Source organism: Pristis pectinata, chromosome 13 (assembly GCF_009764475.1).
Source record: "Pristis pectinata isolate sPriPec2 chromosome 13, sPriPec2.1.pri, whole genome shotgun sequence".
In the NCBI taxonomy this organism is placed as follows: Eukaryota; Metazoa; Chordata; class Chondrichthyes; order Rhinopristiformes; family Pristidae; genus Pristis; species Pristis pectinata.
In genome coordinates, this window is record NC_067417.1 from 861,768 (window position 1) to 880,227 (window position 18,460).

At 57.6% G+C, this 18,460-nt stretch overlaps 2 protein-coding genes across 2 annotated transcripts in view; one reads left to right on the top strand and one right to left on the bottom strand.

Annotated features, from left to right (window-relative positions):
- Window positions 1-856: 856 nt before the first annotated feature.
- On the bottom strand, window positions 857-17,432 carry trappc2l (trafficking protein particle complex subunit 2L). Its single transcript, XM_052028635.1, has 5 exons — window positions 17,285-17,432; window positions 8,538-8,710; window positions 8,090-8,177; window positions 2,932-3,011; window positions 857-1,618 (listed from the first exon to the last, which is right to left on the bottom strand). Exons 1-5 carry the CDS (start codon window positions 17,315-17,317, stop codon window positions 1,573-1,575), a joined length of 420 nt encoding a protein of 139 aa, XP_051884595.1. The 5' UTR covers window positions 17,318-17,432; the 3' UTR covers window positions 857-1,572.
- The window catches only part of galns (galactosamine (N-acetyl)-6-sulfatase), a 36,420-nt gene continuing 35,301 nt past the window's right edge, over window positions 17,342-18,460 (top strand). Inside the window, exon 1 of the mRNA XM_052028631.1 lies at window positions 17,342-17,473. Coding sequence (XP_051884591.1) covers window positions 17,342-17,473 — 132 coding nt within the window. The remainder of the gene's footprint in view (window positions 17,474-18,460) is intronic.

Sequence of the window (18,460 nt, forward strand, 5' to 3'; positions counted from 1 at the left end):
GTGTCGCAGCTTTTAGTCAGAGAGATGCAGCACAGAAAAAGGGTCTTTAGCCCAGAGTCTGTACCAACCATCAAGCACCTGTTTATTCTAAATCTACATTTTCCCATTAAAAATCCCCAGATTCTACCCTTTACCTACACTAGGGGCAGTGGCCAATTAACCTACTGACTTGCAACATCTGTGGGATGTCGGAGAAAACCTGAGCACCCGAAGGAAACCCACACAGTCACAGGAAGAACGTACAAATTCCACACAGACAGCACCCAATGTCAGGACTCAAGCTGGGTCTCTGGAGCTGTGAGGTAGTCCCTCCACCAGCTGAGCCACTTTGCCACCCTGGCAGTATTTATAAAACTCTAGATGACAGTGGAATCTTTCAGCACCGTGTAATGAAGGAGATGCAGAGTTTGCACAGGAAGATCCCAGGAACAAGTGTGATACGATCATCTTTTCACCAATACCAACTGAGGAATAAATATCTACGTAGAATGCAGTATCCCAACAAAGCAGCGCCATGCATCTTTTACATTCACCTCATCCAAAGGACACCGCCCCTAGCAATGCAGTTCTCCCTCAATTCTGGAGCGTCAGTAAGATTTGCTCAGGTCCCTGGGATGGGTTTTGCTCACAGCCTGCTGACTCAAGGATAAGTGCTTCCCACCAAACTGCAGCTGACCTAGTGAAAGGTGTTCTCAAGAAGATTGTAATGAACCAATTAAACCCTTCAGCCATTGCAAGCTGAAAGCATACAGTTTTGAGTCGATTTGCCAACTGGAATCTTGAGTGGTGCGGTTGGGAGGTTCTACATGAGAAGCAGCACACAATGTTACCCAAACTATAACAAAACAGGAGAATATTGAGGTTGAAATTATATTTACAATTCAACAACAAAGGGCAAAACATATACATTCAAATAAGTTCCACTATCTAACATGGGGCCAACTGCATAGAGAAACCTCAAAATCCAAATATTGTGATACTTCCAATATTGGAGATCTTCAATTTATGGATTCCCCTATGAGAAAGATGGATACAGCGATGGCACAGACCAGCAAATGAGGAAATTTAGTTAAAAACTCCTGAGCATTGATGCAACTGGACCAATTATATCGAAACTCCCACTTACACAGACACATACAAAGAGAACAGCAAGGTTTCAGCTCGACAACAAGGACCCAAGAATCTTGCTTTGGATACCAGGTTTTATCAGTGGTGTGACAGGTTCAGCTGCTGCGAATGGAGAGAGTGTGCAGTACAATAGCATCACTTTCATGGAACTTGCCATCTACCATGTACAAACAAACCGTTGAAACAGGGTGTTTAGAAACGAAAGATGGGGCCAGGTTATTAAGCTTCAAACTGAACTCAGCCTGGAGATCTTACTCATTGTGATCACGTTGTGATGTTCAAGAGCATTAGGCATTACGTATACGTGAGTGATAACCCTTGAGGAGTTGAAAAAGTGTCTATAAAATGCAGGTGGCATTGGGTTTAAATTAGTCCTGTAGGTTGAACAGATAGACCGGTGAGCACCACAGGCCCAGAGGACAGCAGGAACTCCAAGTCAAAGCCTCAGCACACCTGGACCATCATGCCCGAAACCATGTTGTCAAAGACCCTGAAACACACAGCACAAGACCACCAGTTATTGGAGCTCCCGAAAACACGACACAAGAGCCCACCCAGAATCCAAAGCACCGAGCTTCTGTACACCCACCGCTCACAGCCAGAAGAACAGAGCCAGCTACTGTATCCCAGTGCAATGAAGGATTAACAGGCATTGGTCCAAGCCCTGACCACTACCATTCTAACGCTGAACATTACCCTGGTCAAATGTAAAATCTTGTACAACTTTTCTATTGGTACATTACGTTAACTAAAATACTACATTTTATTCTGTGCCATTTTCCTGCTTGCTCAGCAAGGTAACAATCAATGGCGTTAGTGTGCATGATGGATGCAGGGGTTTGGCAGTGAGCAGGCAACAGATAAATAGTCCCACTGCTGACAAGTCAGATCAAAGCTCTGCAAAGCTGCCATACCTGGTTGTGAACAATGGTGGACAATTATCAGGAACTGGCAACTCCAAGAACATCCCACCCTTAACTCCAATGTGACAAAGGCTGAAGCATTCAAACATTTTCACTCAGAGGTGTTCACTGGATAATCCATCTCAGCTTCCTCCTGACATCCCCATCACATATCAATTCAGCAAATTTCATTCACTCCATGTGGAATTCAAACAAGGCTGAGAGCACTGTTTACAAAGGCAATGGGATCACACAACATCCCGGCTCAGGGCTGAAGACTTTCACCCCAGGACTAGTGGCACCTCTAGCCAAGCTGTTCTAGTACAGTTACAACACCGGCATCTACCCAACATGCAAAATTCCCCAATAGGTCCCATCTACAAAAAAGCAGGACAAATCCAATCCAGTCATCACCCGGTCTACTATCAATCATCAAGAAGATGGACGGTACCATCAACAGTGCTCTCAAGCAGCACGTACTTACCGATAACCTGCTACAATGCTCAGGTTGGGTATTGCCAAGACTACCTGGCTCTAGACCTCACCACAGCCTTGGACTAAACATACAAAAGAACAAAACTGCTAACATGAGGCGAGAGTGACTTTCGTTGCCATCAAGATACTGTAGCATCTGACAACAGTGCTGTATCAAGGAGCCCTGGTAAAACTGATGTCCACGGGCATTGGAGGAAAAATTCTTCACCAGATAAGGTCATATCTAAAACAAATGAAAAATGGCTGTTCAAAACCTGAAACAAAGTGAAAATTCTGGAAATACTCAGCAGATTGGGCATCTTAACCCAACAAAAACCAATCAACCAGCATTCACAGCCTTCTAGACTGGTTCTTTCACAAGACCAGAGTTATTGCAAGCACAAGTTCTGCATTGGACATGCCTTACTTGGACTGAATCACCTCTCCTGGGTTGTAGAACGGATTGCACATCACATCAGTGTAGGAATTGTGCAACTTCCTGAACATCTGTACAGAAAAACAAAAAAACAAAATGATAACATCTCTAGTCCAGCCCTTCCCCATCAAAGCCAGAGATACAGCACATAAACAGGCCCTTCTGCCCATTGAGTCTACACTGACCATCAACCACCCACGTGTTAGTCCTACACTAATCCCACGCTATTCTCCCTACATTCTCATCAACTCCCCGCAGATTCCACCACTCACCTACACTAGGGTTAATTAACCTACCAGTCTGCATGTCTATGGGACCGGGGGTGGGGGGGGGGACCACAGCACCAGAGATCAGGATCGAACCTGGGTCTCATCCACTGTAGAGGCAGCAGCTCGACCAGTTACACCACTGTGCCACCCACTAGTACTCTGCAGAGACAGCCAGTCTGACAACCCAAACACTTCTGAGGGACATTCACTTGAATGCAGAATTTCCAGAGATATTCCTGCCACAGATTGTGACCACGCTCCACTCCTGTGGCAAAGTGCCAACTTCTTTCAGTTCCCAATGTTCCATTTAGAGAGCGGCACTGTGAAGCTGCAGCAACTTAGACCAGCGTAGGTTCAGCACCAACACTCGTTTCAATGGTTGCCTGGTTCAGGTCAATACATTGCCCTGAAACAATGTATTTGTTTAAGTTTTATTTCTAGTGCTTGTATTTAAAAAATTATAAATTGTTGATCATTTTTAATCTTAATTACAATACACCAGCCTCAGAATGTGTTCTCTGGGAACAGTGCTAATGGAGTCATTTATGACATTGTATGTGGAGATGCTGAGGCTGCTGCTGTACGAGACGCCCCTGCCCTCAGTACCGCTGCTTGCTACAGGAACGGGAACCTGTTGGAAGGTTCAGCCAGCACTGGCACTCTGCAGTAATGGAATGGATAACATGGGCTGGCACCACTGACCTCATTACTGTAAAGAAATCTGAGTGCTGGGAGAGCTGTGCAGGAAAACAATGGGGAGACAGTTACACAGCCAACAAGTTATGATGGCAGAGGACCCTGGCGGTCTGTCCACAAAGGTGCCGCCAGTCCTCAGCAGCGGCCACAGTCACGGTGCCAGCCAGGGTGAACCTCCCCTCTCAGTGCTGAGTGGTCACATTGCTCACCCCCGCACACTCAATGGCAGCCCTTGCCAGCAGTCATCGCTCACTGCCTCAGCTGTGCGCTCCACGCTGGGCCATGAGGTGACAAGATCACTGGGTCACCACTGCAAGAGCACCAGGTTCCTGCACTTCAGCACGTACTGGGCCACGTACCTAGATCCAGGCCCAAGGGCGCTCCAGTGAATCATCTCTCTGCATGGTAGAGCTAAGCAGAATACCCAGTGTAATCTTTAAACGTTTTTGAATTCGTGAAGATTTGAAATATTCACAGACATCCAAAGCATTTAATAGCTTACTCAGCACTGAGGCAGGACATGCAGGCTTGTCCTGTCACACCACTTAGGGCTGGGGCTTACAAACCTTCACTGGAAGCCACTGGTCAATGAACCTGTGGAGGTGTCAATGGCTCTGGACAGGTGAGCACCTAAACCCTTCTGGGACCTTTGGGTCAGGGAAATGTCCCCTAAAGGCAAGTGATCTAGTCACAGATTAAAAGTGGAGGAGACACAGCATCACAGCTCCAGTTTGCAGGTTCTCCCTGCGATCATGCGGGTTTCTCCCGGGTGCTCCTGTTCCCTCCCACATCCCACAGGTTAATTTCCAGGTAGTAAGGGCCGTGACTTGGAGCGAGAAGCAAGAGTCTGAGCGAGAAATGGGAGCCATATAAAGAGGCGAGTGTCGGAACCCAGTTGCTTTCCAGGTATTTCCCGACAATATGAGGGGCACAGCTGTGAATCGTTAGGTGATAATTGAATGGGAAATTTTAAGATTTCTTTATTAGTCACATGTACATCAAAACAGTGAAATGCATCCCCCTAACCCTAAGGCATGGTATGCTGGGGGCAGCCCGCAAGTGTCACCACGCTTCTGGCACCAACACAGCATGCCAATTAGGAACAACCAATAAAAAGAAGTAGGGTCAAGCAGAGTGACCACTGTTGGGGTGGACCAGTGTTAGATTGGGACCTGAGGCTTTGGTGAGAAGAGGCTAAGGTAAGTTTCTTCGTCTATTAGTGCCAAGCTAAAGTAGTGACAATGGATCCAGGGTCAGTGGTGTGTTCTTCCTGCCAGATGTGGGAGATCTCCCTGATAGCTATAACTAAGGGAGGTGCATCCAGCTGCAGCTCCTTACAGACCATGTTAGGGAACCGGAGCTGCAGCTCCTACGGGAGAAAGAGGAAGTGATAGATAAAAGCTACAGGGAGGGAGCCACACTTAAGTTGCAGGAGGCAGGTAGCTGGGTGAATGTCAGGAGATGGGAAGGGAATAGGCAGGTAGTGCAGAGTACCCCTGTGGCCGTTCCCATCAATAACAGGTATACTGCTTTGGATACTGCTGGGGGGACGACCTACCAGGGGAAAGCCGCAGCAGTCAGGTCGCTGGCACTGAGTCTGGCTCTGTGGCTCAGAAGGGAAGGGAGGAGAAGAGGAGAGCAGTAGTGATAGGGGATTCATTGGTCAGGGGAACAGACAGGAGATTCCGTGGACATGAAAGAGACTCCCGAATGGTATGTTGCCTCCCAGGTGCCAGGATCAGAGACATCTTAGATCGAGTTCACAGCATTGTGAAGGGGGAGGGTGAACAGCCAGAGGTTGTGGTACACATCCATACCAAATGACATAGATAGGAAAAGGGATGAGGTCTTGAAAAGTGAATATAGGGAACTAGGTAGGAAGCTGAAAAGCAGGACCTCAAGGGTAGTAATCTCTGGATTGCTGCCTGTGCCACATGTCAGTGAGGGTAAGAATAGGATAATTTGACTGATGAATGTGTGGCTGAGAAATTGATGCAGAGATCATTGAAGGGAATGATCTCTTCAATCCCAATGACTGAACAGATCATTGGGACCTCTTCTGGGGAAGGTATGACATGTACAAAAGGGATGGGTTACACCTGAACTGAAGGGGGACCAATATCCTTGCGGGCAGGTTTTCTAGAACTGTTGGGGAGGGTTTAAACTAGTTTGGCAGGGGGATGAGAACCAGAGTGACAGGTCAGCAGATGGGGCAGTTGGTGTACAGGTTGATGCAGCGTGTAGAGAGACTGTGAGGAAGGATAGGCAGTTGAAAGGGCAAAATTGCAGTCAGTTGGATGGGCTGAAGTGCGTCTACTTTAATGTGAGAAATATCAGGTACAAGGCTGATGAACATAGAGCATAGGTAAGTACATGGAATTACGATGTTGTGGCCATTACAGAGACTTGGCTGTCACAAGGGCAGGAATGGCTGCTGGATATTCCAGGGTTTAGAGGTTTCAAAATGGACAGGGACAGAAGTAAAAGAGGTGGGGGAGCGCTTTGCTGATCAGGGACAGTGTCACAGCTGCAGAAAGGGAGGATGTCCTGGAGTAATCGCCCACTGAGTCAGTGTGGGTGGAAGTCAGAAACAGGAAGGGAGCGATCACTCTATTGAGCGTATTCTACAGATCCCCCAATAGCAGCAGAGACACTGAGCAGCAGATCAGGGAGGGAGGGAGGGGGGTGGGGGGCAGATTTTGGAGAGGTGCAAAAATAACAGGATGCAAAGCTGGGCTGAGGAGTGGCAGATGGAGTTCAACACAGAAAAGAGTGAAGTGATTCACTTTGGAAGGTCGAATTTGAAGGCAGAATACAGGGTTAACAGCAGGATTCTTAGTAGTGTGGAGGAACAGAGGGATCTTGGGGTCCAAGTCCATAGATCCCTCAAAGTTTTAGCGCAGGTTGATAGGGTTGTTAAGGCAGCAGACGGTGTGTTGGCCTTCATTAGTCGGGGAATTGATTTCAAGAGCCATGAGGTAACGTTGCAGCTCTATAGAACTCTGGTTAGACCACACTTGAAGTACTGTGTTCAGTTCTGGTCACCTCATTATAGGAAGGATGTGGAAGCTTTAGAGAGGGTGCCGAGGAGATTTACCAGGATGCTGCCTGGATTGGAGAGCATGTCTTATGAGGACAGGTTGAGTGAGCTAGGGCTTTTCTCTTTGGAGAGGAGGGTGAGAGGTGACCTGATAGAGGTGTACAAGATAACAAGAGGCGTAGATCAAGTGGATAGCCAGAGACTTTTTCCCAGGGCGGAAATGGCTAACATGAGGGGACATCATTTTAAGGTGATTGGAGGAAGGTATAAGGGGGGATGTCAGAGGTAAGTTTTTTTTAAACAGAGAGTGGTGGGTGCGTGGAACGCACTGCCAGCAGAGGTTGTGGGGGCAGATACATTAGGGACATTTAGGAGACTCTTTGATAGGCACATGGATGATAGAAAAATGGAGGGCTACATGGGAGGGAAGGGTTAGATGGAGGGAAGGGTTAGATGGATCTCAGAGTAAGTTAAAAGGTTGGCACAACATCGTGGGCCAAAGGGCCCATACTGTGCTGTAGTGTTCGATGTTCTTATTAACTGCTGTAAAATACCAAGTGTGTAGGTGAATGGGAGAATCTGGGGGGGGGGGGGGGGGGGGGTGGGGGGGGGGGGGGGGGGGGGGGGGGGGGGGGGGTGGCGGGGAAGGATGGGACATAAGAAAGTGTAGAAGGGGATTGGTGTAGGATTAGTCTACATGGCAGCTGGATAGCCACCGTGAACACAATGGGTTGAAAGGACCATTACTGTGCTGTAGGACCGCACTTACCCATCTAAAGTCACAGGGAGGAATCCCATGGGTTGGATTCTGCCTGTACACCTTGTTATACACCACTGACCTGCATTATCCCAAAGAATCTCAGGGTAGAGACTACATGGGTTAGACAGCGAATCTCCCTCGCCATTGTCCCATCACAGATTCTGAACACAGGAAGAGCACAGGTTTGAGATGGTGGATTTCCAAGTGACACCCGGGTTGTAATGCAAGTTAACACAACTGGTTTAATTGAAGAATTATGGGAAAGTGTCAAGTCACTTAGCTTCACAACTCCAGATGAGTGACAGGATTGTTTCTGTTCACAGGCCAACCTTGCCTCAGGACCAATCCTCCATGATCTCTCTGCTATGAAGGCCACCTACTTACACTACGGATTTCATTGTCCCTCAGTGCGATATTGGAAGAATCCACTACGATAACAAATTTCACTTTAGTGTTGGTGACGTAGCCATACCTGCAAACAGGGTTAAGGTTGAAATTCTAATCACAATGACTCATCGACCAGCTACCCAGTGAGAGCCCAGCCACAAGGGTATTGGCATTTGAAGTGCAAGCCCCCTCCCCAGACTCCAAGCCTGATGTGTTCCCAGCAGGGTCAGCAGTTAAAATCCATCAGTTCACTGCACTGAACACACTGCACCAACATACATCAGCCCCTCCGAATGGTGCCTTTACTTACCCACTGCCCCCACCAACCCCTTCCCAGAAACCAAGCAACCCCTCCCACCCCACCACCTCAGTGATCCCTGCCCCCAGAACCCTGCAACCCTTGCCCCACACCCAGTCACAATGCTCTCTGTTGTAGGAAGGATACACTTTGTAATCCTCAGTGGGGTAAAGCAGCCCCAAGTATAGCTCCCTTTGATCCACCAACGCCTTCCCCACTGCTGAAATCTTCTCCTCCACAACATCCAGCGAAGTGTGCACTGTATAGTGAAACTTCAGCTCATTCTCCGTTGGGACTGTCTTGATGTACAAGGGATAATTCTACACAAGAGCAATAAACAGGCATCAGCAACAGTCTTGGATGCTTCACAATTACATGCAAGACCATAGGCCACTCTCACTTCTTCCACATGGCAGCTACAGACGTGTGGAACGGTACAAGATACCTCACACAAGAATTAACAAATGAAGCCTGATCCTAAGTTACAAAGAAATTGGAGCAAATGATCAAAACCTTCCAGTAACAGGTTTAGAAATTGAATCTGAGTAAGAGGGCGCCTCAGTAGGAGAGGGTGTCAGTGAAAGCTGTCATCCTACACTGAAGTATACAAGTGATGGATGACAGACTGACCCCGGGTAAGAATTTGTAATTGGACTAAGGCCTGTTTCAGAGACCCGGGTTCAATCCTAACCCTTGACGTCTGTGTGGAGTTTGCATGTTCTCTCTGTGACTGTGTGAGTTTCCTCCGGCTTCCTCCCACATCCCAAAAACATACAGGTTTTTGGGTTAATTGGCCACTGTAAATTGTGTAAGTGGGTGATAGTCTGGGAGAGTCGATCAGAACTTGGAGAGAATTAAAAATGACAGTAGGTTGGTGCAGACTACATGGGAGGTGGATTTTCTATGAAAATAGATCAGTATCCATGTAGTGGGAGACATCCAAGGAGCAAATGGTGAGACTTCAGAGCAAGTTTCCAAAATGCAGTTGACCCAAGACATAAGAGGACAAGACAGAGTAAGGTCAGCAGAGAAAAGAAATTGTGTCAGATATTAAGAGTAAAACCTCAAGAGAGCCTGGTATTCAAAACACAAAAACGGAATTGAAAAAGAGAATTACAAATGGCAAAACTGATCACTCTGAAAGAAATAAGCTGAAATATTTTGTAATAATTCTGTACGTTTCAATAACATTCCCCCCAGAGCCTGTTGCTGAGAGCAGACAACTGCAGCGTCGACAGTCCCTGCTCCCAAGTACAATCCTCAGCCCTCAGGTAACGTTGCTCGGCACCCAGACACGCGTGGTTCTGGAGATGCCCGAATCTGGAGCATTACGTGCACACCCCCCCCCCGTACCCCCGACACACCCCACTCCGTACCCCACACACACCCTCCATACCCCCCCCACACACACCCCCCTCCATACCCCCCCCACACACCCCCCTCCATACCCCCCCCAAACACACCCCCTCCATACCCCCCCCACACACACCCCCCCTACACACACACCCCTCCATACCCCCCCCACACACACCCCCCTCCATACCCCCCCCCACACACCCCCCTCCATACCCCCCCCACACCCCCTCCATACCCCCCCCACACCCCCCTCCATACCCCACACACCCCCCCTCCATACCCCCCACACACACACCCCTCCATACCCCCCCACACACACACCCCTCCATACCCCCCACACACACCCCCCTCCATACCCCCCACACACACCCCCCTCCATACCCCCCACACACACACACCCCCTCCATACCCCCCACACACACACACCCCCTCCATACCCCCCCCACACACACACCCCCTCCATACCCCCACACACACCCCTCCATACCCCCCCACACACACCCCTCCATACCCCCCCACACACACCCCCCTCCATACCCCCCCACACACACCCCTCCATACCCCCCCCACACACACCCCTCCATACCCCCCACACACACCCCCCTCCATACCCCCCCACACACACCCCCCTCCATACCCCCCCCACACACACCCCCCTCCATACCCCCCCCCACACACCCCCCTCCATACCCCCCCACACACACCCCCCACACACCCCCCTCCATACCCCCCCACACACCCCCTCCATACCCCCACACACACACCCCCTCCATACCCCCCACACACACACCCCCTCCATACCACCCCACACACACACACCCCCTCCATACCCCACACACACACCCCCTCCATACCCCACACACACACACCCCGTACCCCACACACACACACCCCCTCCATACCCCACACACACACACCCCCTCCATACCCCACACACACACACCCCCTCCATACCCCACACACACACACCCCCTCCATACCCCCCACACACACACACCCTCCATACCCCCCCCACACACACACACCCTCCATACCCCCCCCACACACACCCCTCCATACCCCCCCCCACACACACACCCCTCCATACCCCCCCCACACACACCCCTCCATACCCCCCACACACACCCCTCCATACCCCCCACACACCCCTCCATACCCCCCCACACACACCCCTCCATACCCCCACACACACCCCTCCATACCCCCCCACACACACCCCTCCATACCCCCCCCACACACACACCCCTCCATACCCCCCCCACACACACACCCCTCCATACCCCCCCCACACACACACCCCTCCATACCCCCCCACACACACCCCTCCATACCCCCCCCACACACACCCCCCTCCATACCCCCCCCACACACACCCCCCTCCATACCCCCCCCACACACACGCCCCCTCCATACCCCCCCACCCACACCCCCCTCCATACCCCCCCACACACCCCCCTCCATACCCCCCCACACACCCCCTCCATACCCCCCCACACACCCCCCCTCCATACCCCCCCACACACACCCCTCCATACCCCCCCCACACACACCCCTCCATACCCCCCACACACACCCCCCTCCATACCCCCCCACACACACCCCTCCATACCCCCCCACACACACCCCTCCATACCCCCACACACACCCCCCTCCATACCCCCCACACACACACCCCCCTCCATACCCCCCACACACACACCCCCTCCATACCCCCCCACACACACCCCCCTCCATACCCCCCCACACACACCCCCCTCCATACCCCCCCACACACACCCCTCCATACCCCCCCACACACACCCCCCTCCATACCCCCACACCACACCCCTCCATACCCCCCACCACACACCCCCCTCCATACCCCCCACACACCACCCCCTCCATACCCCCCACACACACACCCTCCATACCCCCACACACACACCCCCCTCCATACCCCCCACACACACCCCTCCATACCCCCCCACACACACCCCCTCCATACCCCCCACACACACCCCCTCCATACCCCCACACACACACCCCTCCATACCCCCCCACACACACCCCTCCATACCCCCCCACACACACCCCCTCCATACCCCCCCACACACAACCCCCTCCATACCCCCCCACACCACACCCCCCTCCATACCCCCACACACACACCCCCTCCATACCCCCCCACACACACCCCTCCATACCCCCCCCACACACACCCCCCTCCATACCCCCCCCACACACACCCCCCTCCATACCCCCCACACACACCCCCCTCCATACCCCCCACACACACACCCCCTCCATACCCCCCCACACACACCCCCCTCCATACCCCCCACACACACCCCCCTCCATACCCCCCACACACACCCCCTCCATACCCCCCACACACACCCCCTCCATACCCCCCCACACACACCCCTCCATACCCCCCCACACACAACCCCTCCATACCCCCCCACACACACCCCTCCATACCCCCCACACACACACCCCCTCCATACCCCCCCACACACACACCCCTCCATACCCCCCACACACACCCCCCTCCATACCCCCCACACACACACCCCCTCCATACCCCCCCACACACACCCCTCCATACCCCCCCACACACCCCCCTCCATACCCCCCACACACACACCCCCTCCATACCCCCCCACACACACCCCCTCCATACCCCCCACACACACACCCCCTCCATACCCCCCCACACACACACCCCCCTCCATACCCCCCACACACCACCCCCCCTCCCCCCACACACACCCCCTCCCACCACGCCCACCCACCCACCCCCAACCCACCCCCCCCCCCCCACCCACCCCCCCCCCCCACCCCCCCTCCCACCCCCCCCCCCACACCCCCTCCATACCCCCCCACACCCCCCTCCATACCCCCCCACCCCCCCCCCCTACCCCCCACACACCCCCCCCCCCAACACCCCACCACCCCCCCACACCCCCCCCCCACCCCCCCACACACACCCCCCTCCATACCCCCCCCACACCACCCCCTCCATACCCCCCACACACCCCCCCTCCTACCCCCCCACACACCCCCTCCATACCCCCCCACACACACCCCCCTCCATACCCCCCCACACACACCCCCTCCATACCCCCCACACACCCCCTCCATACCCCCACACACACACACCCCCCTCCATACCCCCCCCACACCCCCTCCATACCCACACACACACCCCTCCATACCCCCCCCACACACACCCCCTCCATACCCCCCCACACACACCCCCTCCCTACCCCCCCCACACACACCCCTCCATACCCCCCCACACACACCCCCTCCATACCCCCCCACACACACCCCCCTCCATACCCCCCCCACACACACCCCCTTCCATACCCCCCACACACACCCCCTCATACCCCCCCAAACACACCCCCTCCATACCCCCCCACACACCCCCCCTCCATACCCCCCCACACACCCCCTCCATACCCCCCCACACACACACCCCTCCATACCCCCCCACACACACCCCCTCCATACCCCCCACACACACCCCCTCCATACCCCCCCCACACACACACCCTCCATAACCCCCCCACACACACACCCCTCCATACCCCCCACACACAACACCCCTCCATACCCCCACACACACCCCCCTCCATACCCCCCCCCACACACACCCCCTCCATACCCACACACACCCCCCTCCATACCCCCCCCACACACACCCCCCTCCATACCCCCCCACACACACCCCCCTCCATACCCCCCACACACACACCCCTCCATACCCCCCACACACACACCCCCTCCATACCCCCCACACACACACCCCTCCATACCCCCCCCACACACCCCCTCCATACCCCCCCACACACCCCCCCTCCATACCCCCCCACACACACCCCCCTCCATACCCCCCCACACACACCCCTCCATACCCCCACACACACCCCCTCCATACCCCCCCACACACACCCCCTCCATACCCCCCCACACACACCCCCTCCATACCCCCCCACACACACCCCTCCATACCCCCCACACACACCCCCCTCCATACCCCCCCACACACACCCCCCTCCATACCCCCCACACACACACCCCCTCCATACCCCCCCACACACACCCCCTCCATACCCCCCCACACACACACCCCTCCATACCCCCCACACACACCCCCCTCCATACCCCCCACACACACCCCCCTCCATACCCCCCCACACACCCCCCCCTCCATACCCCCCACACACACCCCCTCCATACCCCCCCACCCACACCCCCTCCATACCCCCCCCACACACACCCCTCCATACCCCCACACACACCCCCTCCATACCCCCCCCACACACACACCCCTCCATACCCCCCCACACACCCCCCTCCATACCCCCCCACACACACACCCCTCCATACCCCCCCCACACACACACCCCCCCTCCATACCCCCACACACCCCCCTCCATACCCCCCACACACACCCCCCTCCATACCCCCCCCACACACACCCCCCCTCCATACCCCCCACACACACCCCCCTCCATACCCCCCACACACACCCCCCCTCCATACCCCCCCACACACACACCCCTCCATACCCCCCCACACACACCCCCCTCCATACCCCCCCACACACACCCCCTCCATACCCCCCCCACACACACCCCTCTCCATACCCACCCACACACCCCCCTCCATACCCCCCACACACACCCCCCTCCATACCCCCCACACACCCCCCCTCCATACCCCCCCACACACCCCCCTCCATACCCCCCCACACACCCCCCCCCATACCCCCCCCACACACACCCCTCCATACCCCCCCCACACACACCCCTCCATACCCCCCCCACACACACCCCTCCATACCCCCCCACACACACCCCTCCATACCCCCCCACACACACCCCTCCATACCCCCCCACACACACACCCCTCCATACCCCCACACACACACCCCTCCATACCCCCACACACACACCCCCTCCATACCCCCCACACACACCCCCCTCCATACCCCCCCCACACACACCCCCCTCCATACCCCCCCACACACACACCCCTCCATACCCCCCACACACACACCCCTCCATACCCCCCCACACACACACCCCCTCCATACCCCCCACACACACACCCCCCTCCATACCCACCCCACACACACCCCCCTCCATACCCCCCCACACACACCCCTCCATACCCCCCCCACACACCCCCCTCCATACCCCCCACACACACCCCCCTCCATACCCCCCCACACACACCCCCCTCCATACCCCCCACACACACACCCCCTCCATACCCCCCACACACACACCCCCTCCATACCCCCCCACACACACACCCCTCCATACCCCCCACACACACACCCCTCCATACCCCCCACACACACACCCCCTCCATACCCCCCACACACACACCCCTCCATACCCCCCACACACACCCCCCTCCATACCCCCCACACACACCCCCTCCATACCCCCCACACACACACCCCTCCATACCCCCCACACACACACCCCTCCATACCCCCCCACACACACCCCCTCCATACCCCCCACACACACACCCCCTCCATACCCCCCCACACACACACCCCCTCCATACCCCCCCACACACACACCCCCTCCATACCCCCCCCACACACACACCCCCCTCCATACCCCCCCCCACACACACCCCCCTCCATACCCCCCACACACACACCCCCTCCATACCCCCCCACACACACACCCCTCCATACCCCCCACACACACCCCCTCCATACCCCCCACACACACCCCCCTCCATACCCCCCCACACACACCCCCTCCATACCCCCCACACACACACCCCTCCATACCCCCCACACACACCCCCTCCATACCCCCCACACACACCCCCCTCCATACCCCCCCACACACACCCCCTCCATACCCCCCCACACACACCCCCCTCCATACCCCCCACACACACACCCCTCCATACCCCCCACACACACACCCCTCCATACCCCCCCACACACACCCCCCCTCCATACCCCCCCACACACACCCCCTCCATACCCCCCACACACCCCCCTCCATACCCCCCACACACACCCCCCCTCCATACCCCCCACACACACCCCCTCCATACCCCCCACACACACCCCCCTCCATACCCCCCACACCCACACCCCCTCCATACCCCCCCACACACACCCCCTCCATACCCCCCCACACACACCCCCCTCCATACCCCCCCCACACACACCCCCTCCATACCCCCCACACACCCCCCCTCCATACCCCCCCACACACACCCCCCTCCATACCCCCCCCCCACACACACCCCCTCCATACCCCCCCACACACACCCCCCTCTCCATAACCCCCATACCCCCCCCACACACCCCCACCCCTCCCTACCCCAACCCCCCACCACACACACCCCCCTCCATACCCCCCCCCACACACCCCCCCTCCATACCCCCCCACACACCCCCCCCCCCCCTCCATACCCCCCCCCCCACACCACACCCCTCCATACCCCCCCACACACACACCCCCCTCCATACCCCCCACACACCCCCCCTCCATACCCCCCCCACACCACACCCCTCCATACCCCCCCCCCACCCCCCCCTCCATACCCCCCCACACACACCCCCCTCCATACCCCCCACACACCCCCCTCCATACCCCCCCCACACACACCCCCCCTCCATACCCCCCACACACCCCCCTCCATACCCCCCCCACACACACCCCCCCTCCATACCCCCCCACACACACACCCCCTCCATACCCCCACACACCCCCCTCCATACCCCCCACCACACCCCCCTCCATACCCCCCCCACACACACCCCCCCTCCATACCCCCCCACACACACCCCCCTCCATACCCCCCACACACACACCCCTCCATACCCCCCACACACACCCCCCTCCATACCCCCCACACACACCCCCCTCCATACCCCCCCACACACACCCCCCTCCATACCCCCCCACACACCCCCCTCCATACCCCCCCACACACCCCCCTCCATACCCCCCCCACACACCCCCCTCCATACCCCCCACACACACACCCCCTCCATACCCCCCACACACACACCCCCTCCATACCCCCCCACACACACCCCCCTCCATACCCCCCCACACACCCCCTCCATACCCCCCCCACACACCCCCTCCATACCCCCCACACACACCCCCCTCCATACCCCCCCACACACACCCCCCTCCATACCCCCCCCACACACACACCCCTCCATACCCCCCACACACACACCCCCCTCCATACCCCCCCACACACCCCCCTCCATACCCCCCCCACACACCCCCCTCCATACCCCCCACACACACACCCCCCTCCATACCCCCCACACACACACACCCCTCCATACCCCCCACACCCGCGGGGTAACCACCCTCTCCCCGGGCGCGATGACCGGGACCTCCCGGTGCTTCGACCGCTGCGGACACTCGGACCCGGAGCCCCGGCGGGAGGCGGGAGGCGGGAGGCCTGACCGCCGGGCACCGAGTGCGGCCGGACCCCGGACCCCGGACCCCCCCCTTTCTCGCCCCCCCTCCGCCCGGACTCACCTCCTTGGCGATCACGGCCACGCAGACCGCCATCTTCCGCCGGTCACGTGTGGTGTGATGTCACGTGGAGGCGGTCACGTGAGGCGGTGCTCGGAGATGGCGGCGGTCTGGCGGCTCCTGTGGTTCCCGCTGTTGGCGGCGGGCGGGGGCGGGGCCGCGCCCAACCTCATCCTTCTCCTCATGGACGACGTGAGTCGGCGGGCGCGCCCCCGCCCCCCCAACAGACTCAGGCCCTTCGGCCCACTGAGGCCATGCTGACCCAGCCCCCCCCGTGTGAGGAAGCTCCGCCCCCTTTCGCTCCCCTCTCACCTTCAACCTCTGCCCTTCAGTTTTCGTCCCTCCCCCGGAACCGCAACCACCCCTCCGCCCCCTCCTCCCCTCAGCCCCCTCCTCCACCCCCACCCTCAGCCCCCTCCTCCGCCCCTTAACCCCTTCCCCCCTCAGCCCCCTCCTCCACCCCCACCCTCAGCCCCCTCCTCCGCCCCTTAACCCCTTCCCCCCTCAGCCCCCTCCTCCACCCCTTAACCCCTTCCCCCCTCAGCCCCCTCCTCCACCCCCACCCTCAGCCCCCTCCTCCGCCCCTTAACCCCTTCCCCCCTCAGCCCCCTCCTCCACCCCTTAACCCCTTCCCCCCTCAGCCCCCTCCTCCACCCCCACCCTCAGCCCCCTCCTCCACCCCCACCCTCAACCCCCCCTCAGCCCCCTCCTCCACCCCCACCCTCAACCCCCCCACCTCAGCCCCCTCCTACACCCCTTAACCCCTTCCCCCCTCAGCCCCCTCCTCCACCCCTTAACCCCTTCCCCCCTCAGCCCCCTCCTCCACCCCTTAACCCCTTCCCCCCTCAGCCCCCTCCTCCGCCCCCTCCTCCACCCCCACCCTCAGCCCCCTCCTCCACCCCCACCCTCAACCCCCCCTCAGCCCCCTCCTCCACCCCCACCCTCAACCCCCCCACCTCAGCCCCCTCCTCCACCCCTTAACCCCTTCCCCCTCAGCCCCCTCCTACACCCCCACCCTCAACCCCCCACCTCAGCCCCCTCCTCCACCCCTCAACCCCTTCCCCCCTCAGCCCCCTCCTCCACCCCCACCCTCAACCCCCCTCAGCCCCCTCCTCCACCCCCACCCTCAACCCCCCCACCTCAGCCCCCTCCTCCACCCCTCAACCCCTTCCCCCCTCA

Excerpts from the sequence above, each read along its gene's own strand:
- trappc2l (XM_052028635.1), bottom strand. The coding sequence starts at position 17,317 with ATGGCGGTCTGCGTGGCCGTGATCGCCAAGGAG. Across the intron at positions 8,178-8,537 it reads CCCACTGAGGATTACAAAGT|GTATGGCTACGTCACCAACA; the intron begins GTATCCTTCCTA and ends CCCTGTTTGCAG. Across the intron at positions 1,619-2,931 it reads GGAGAGGTGATTCAGTCCAA|GGTCTTTGACAACATGGTTT; the intron begins GTAAGGCATGTC and ends TGTGTGTTTCAG.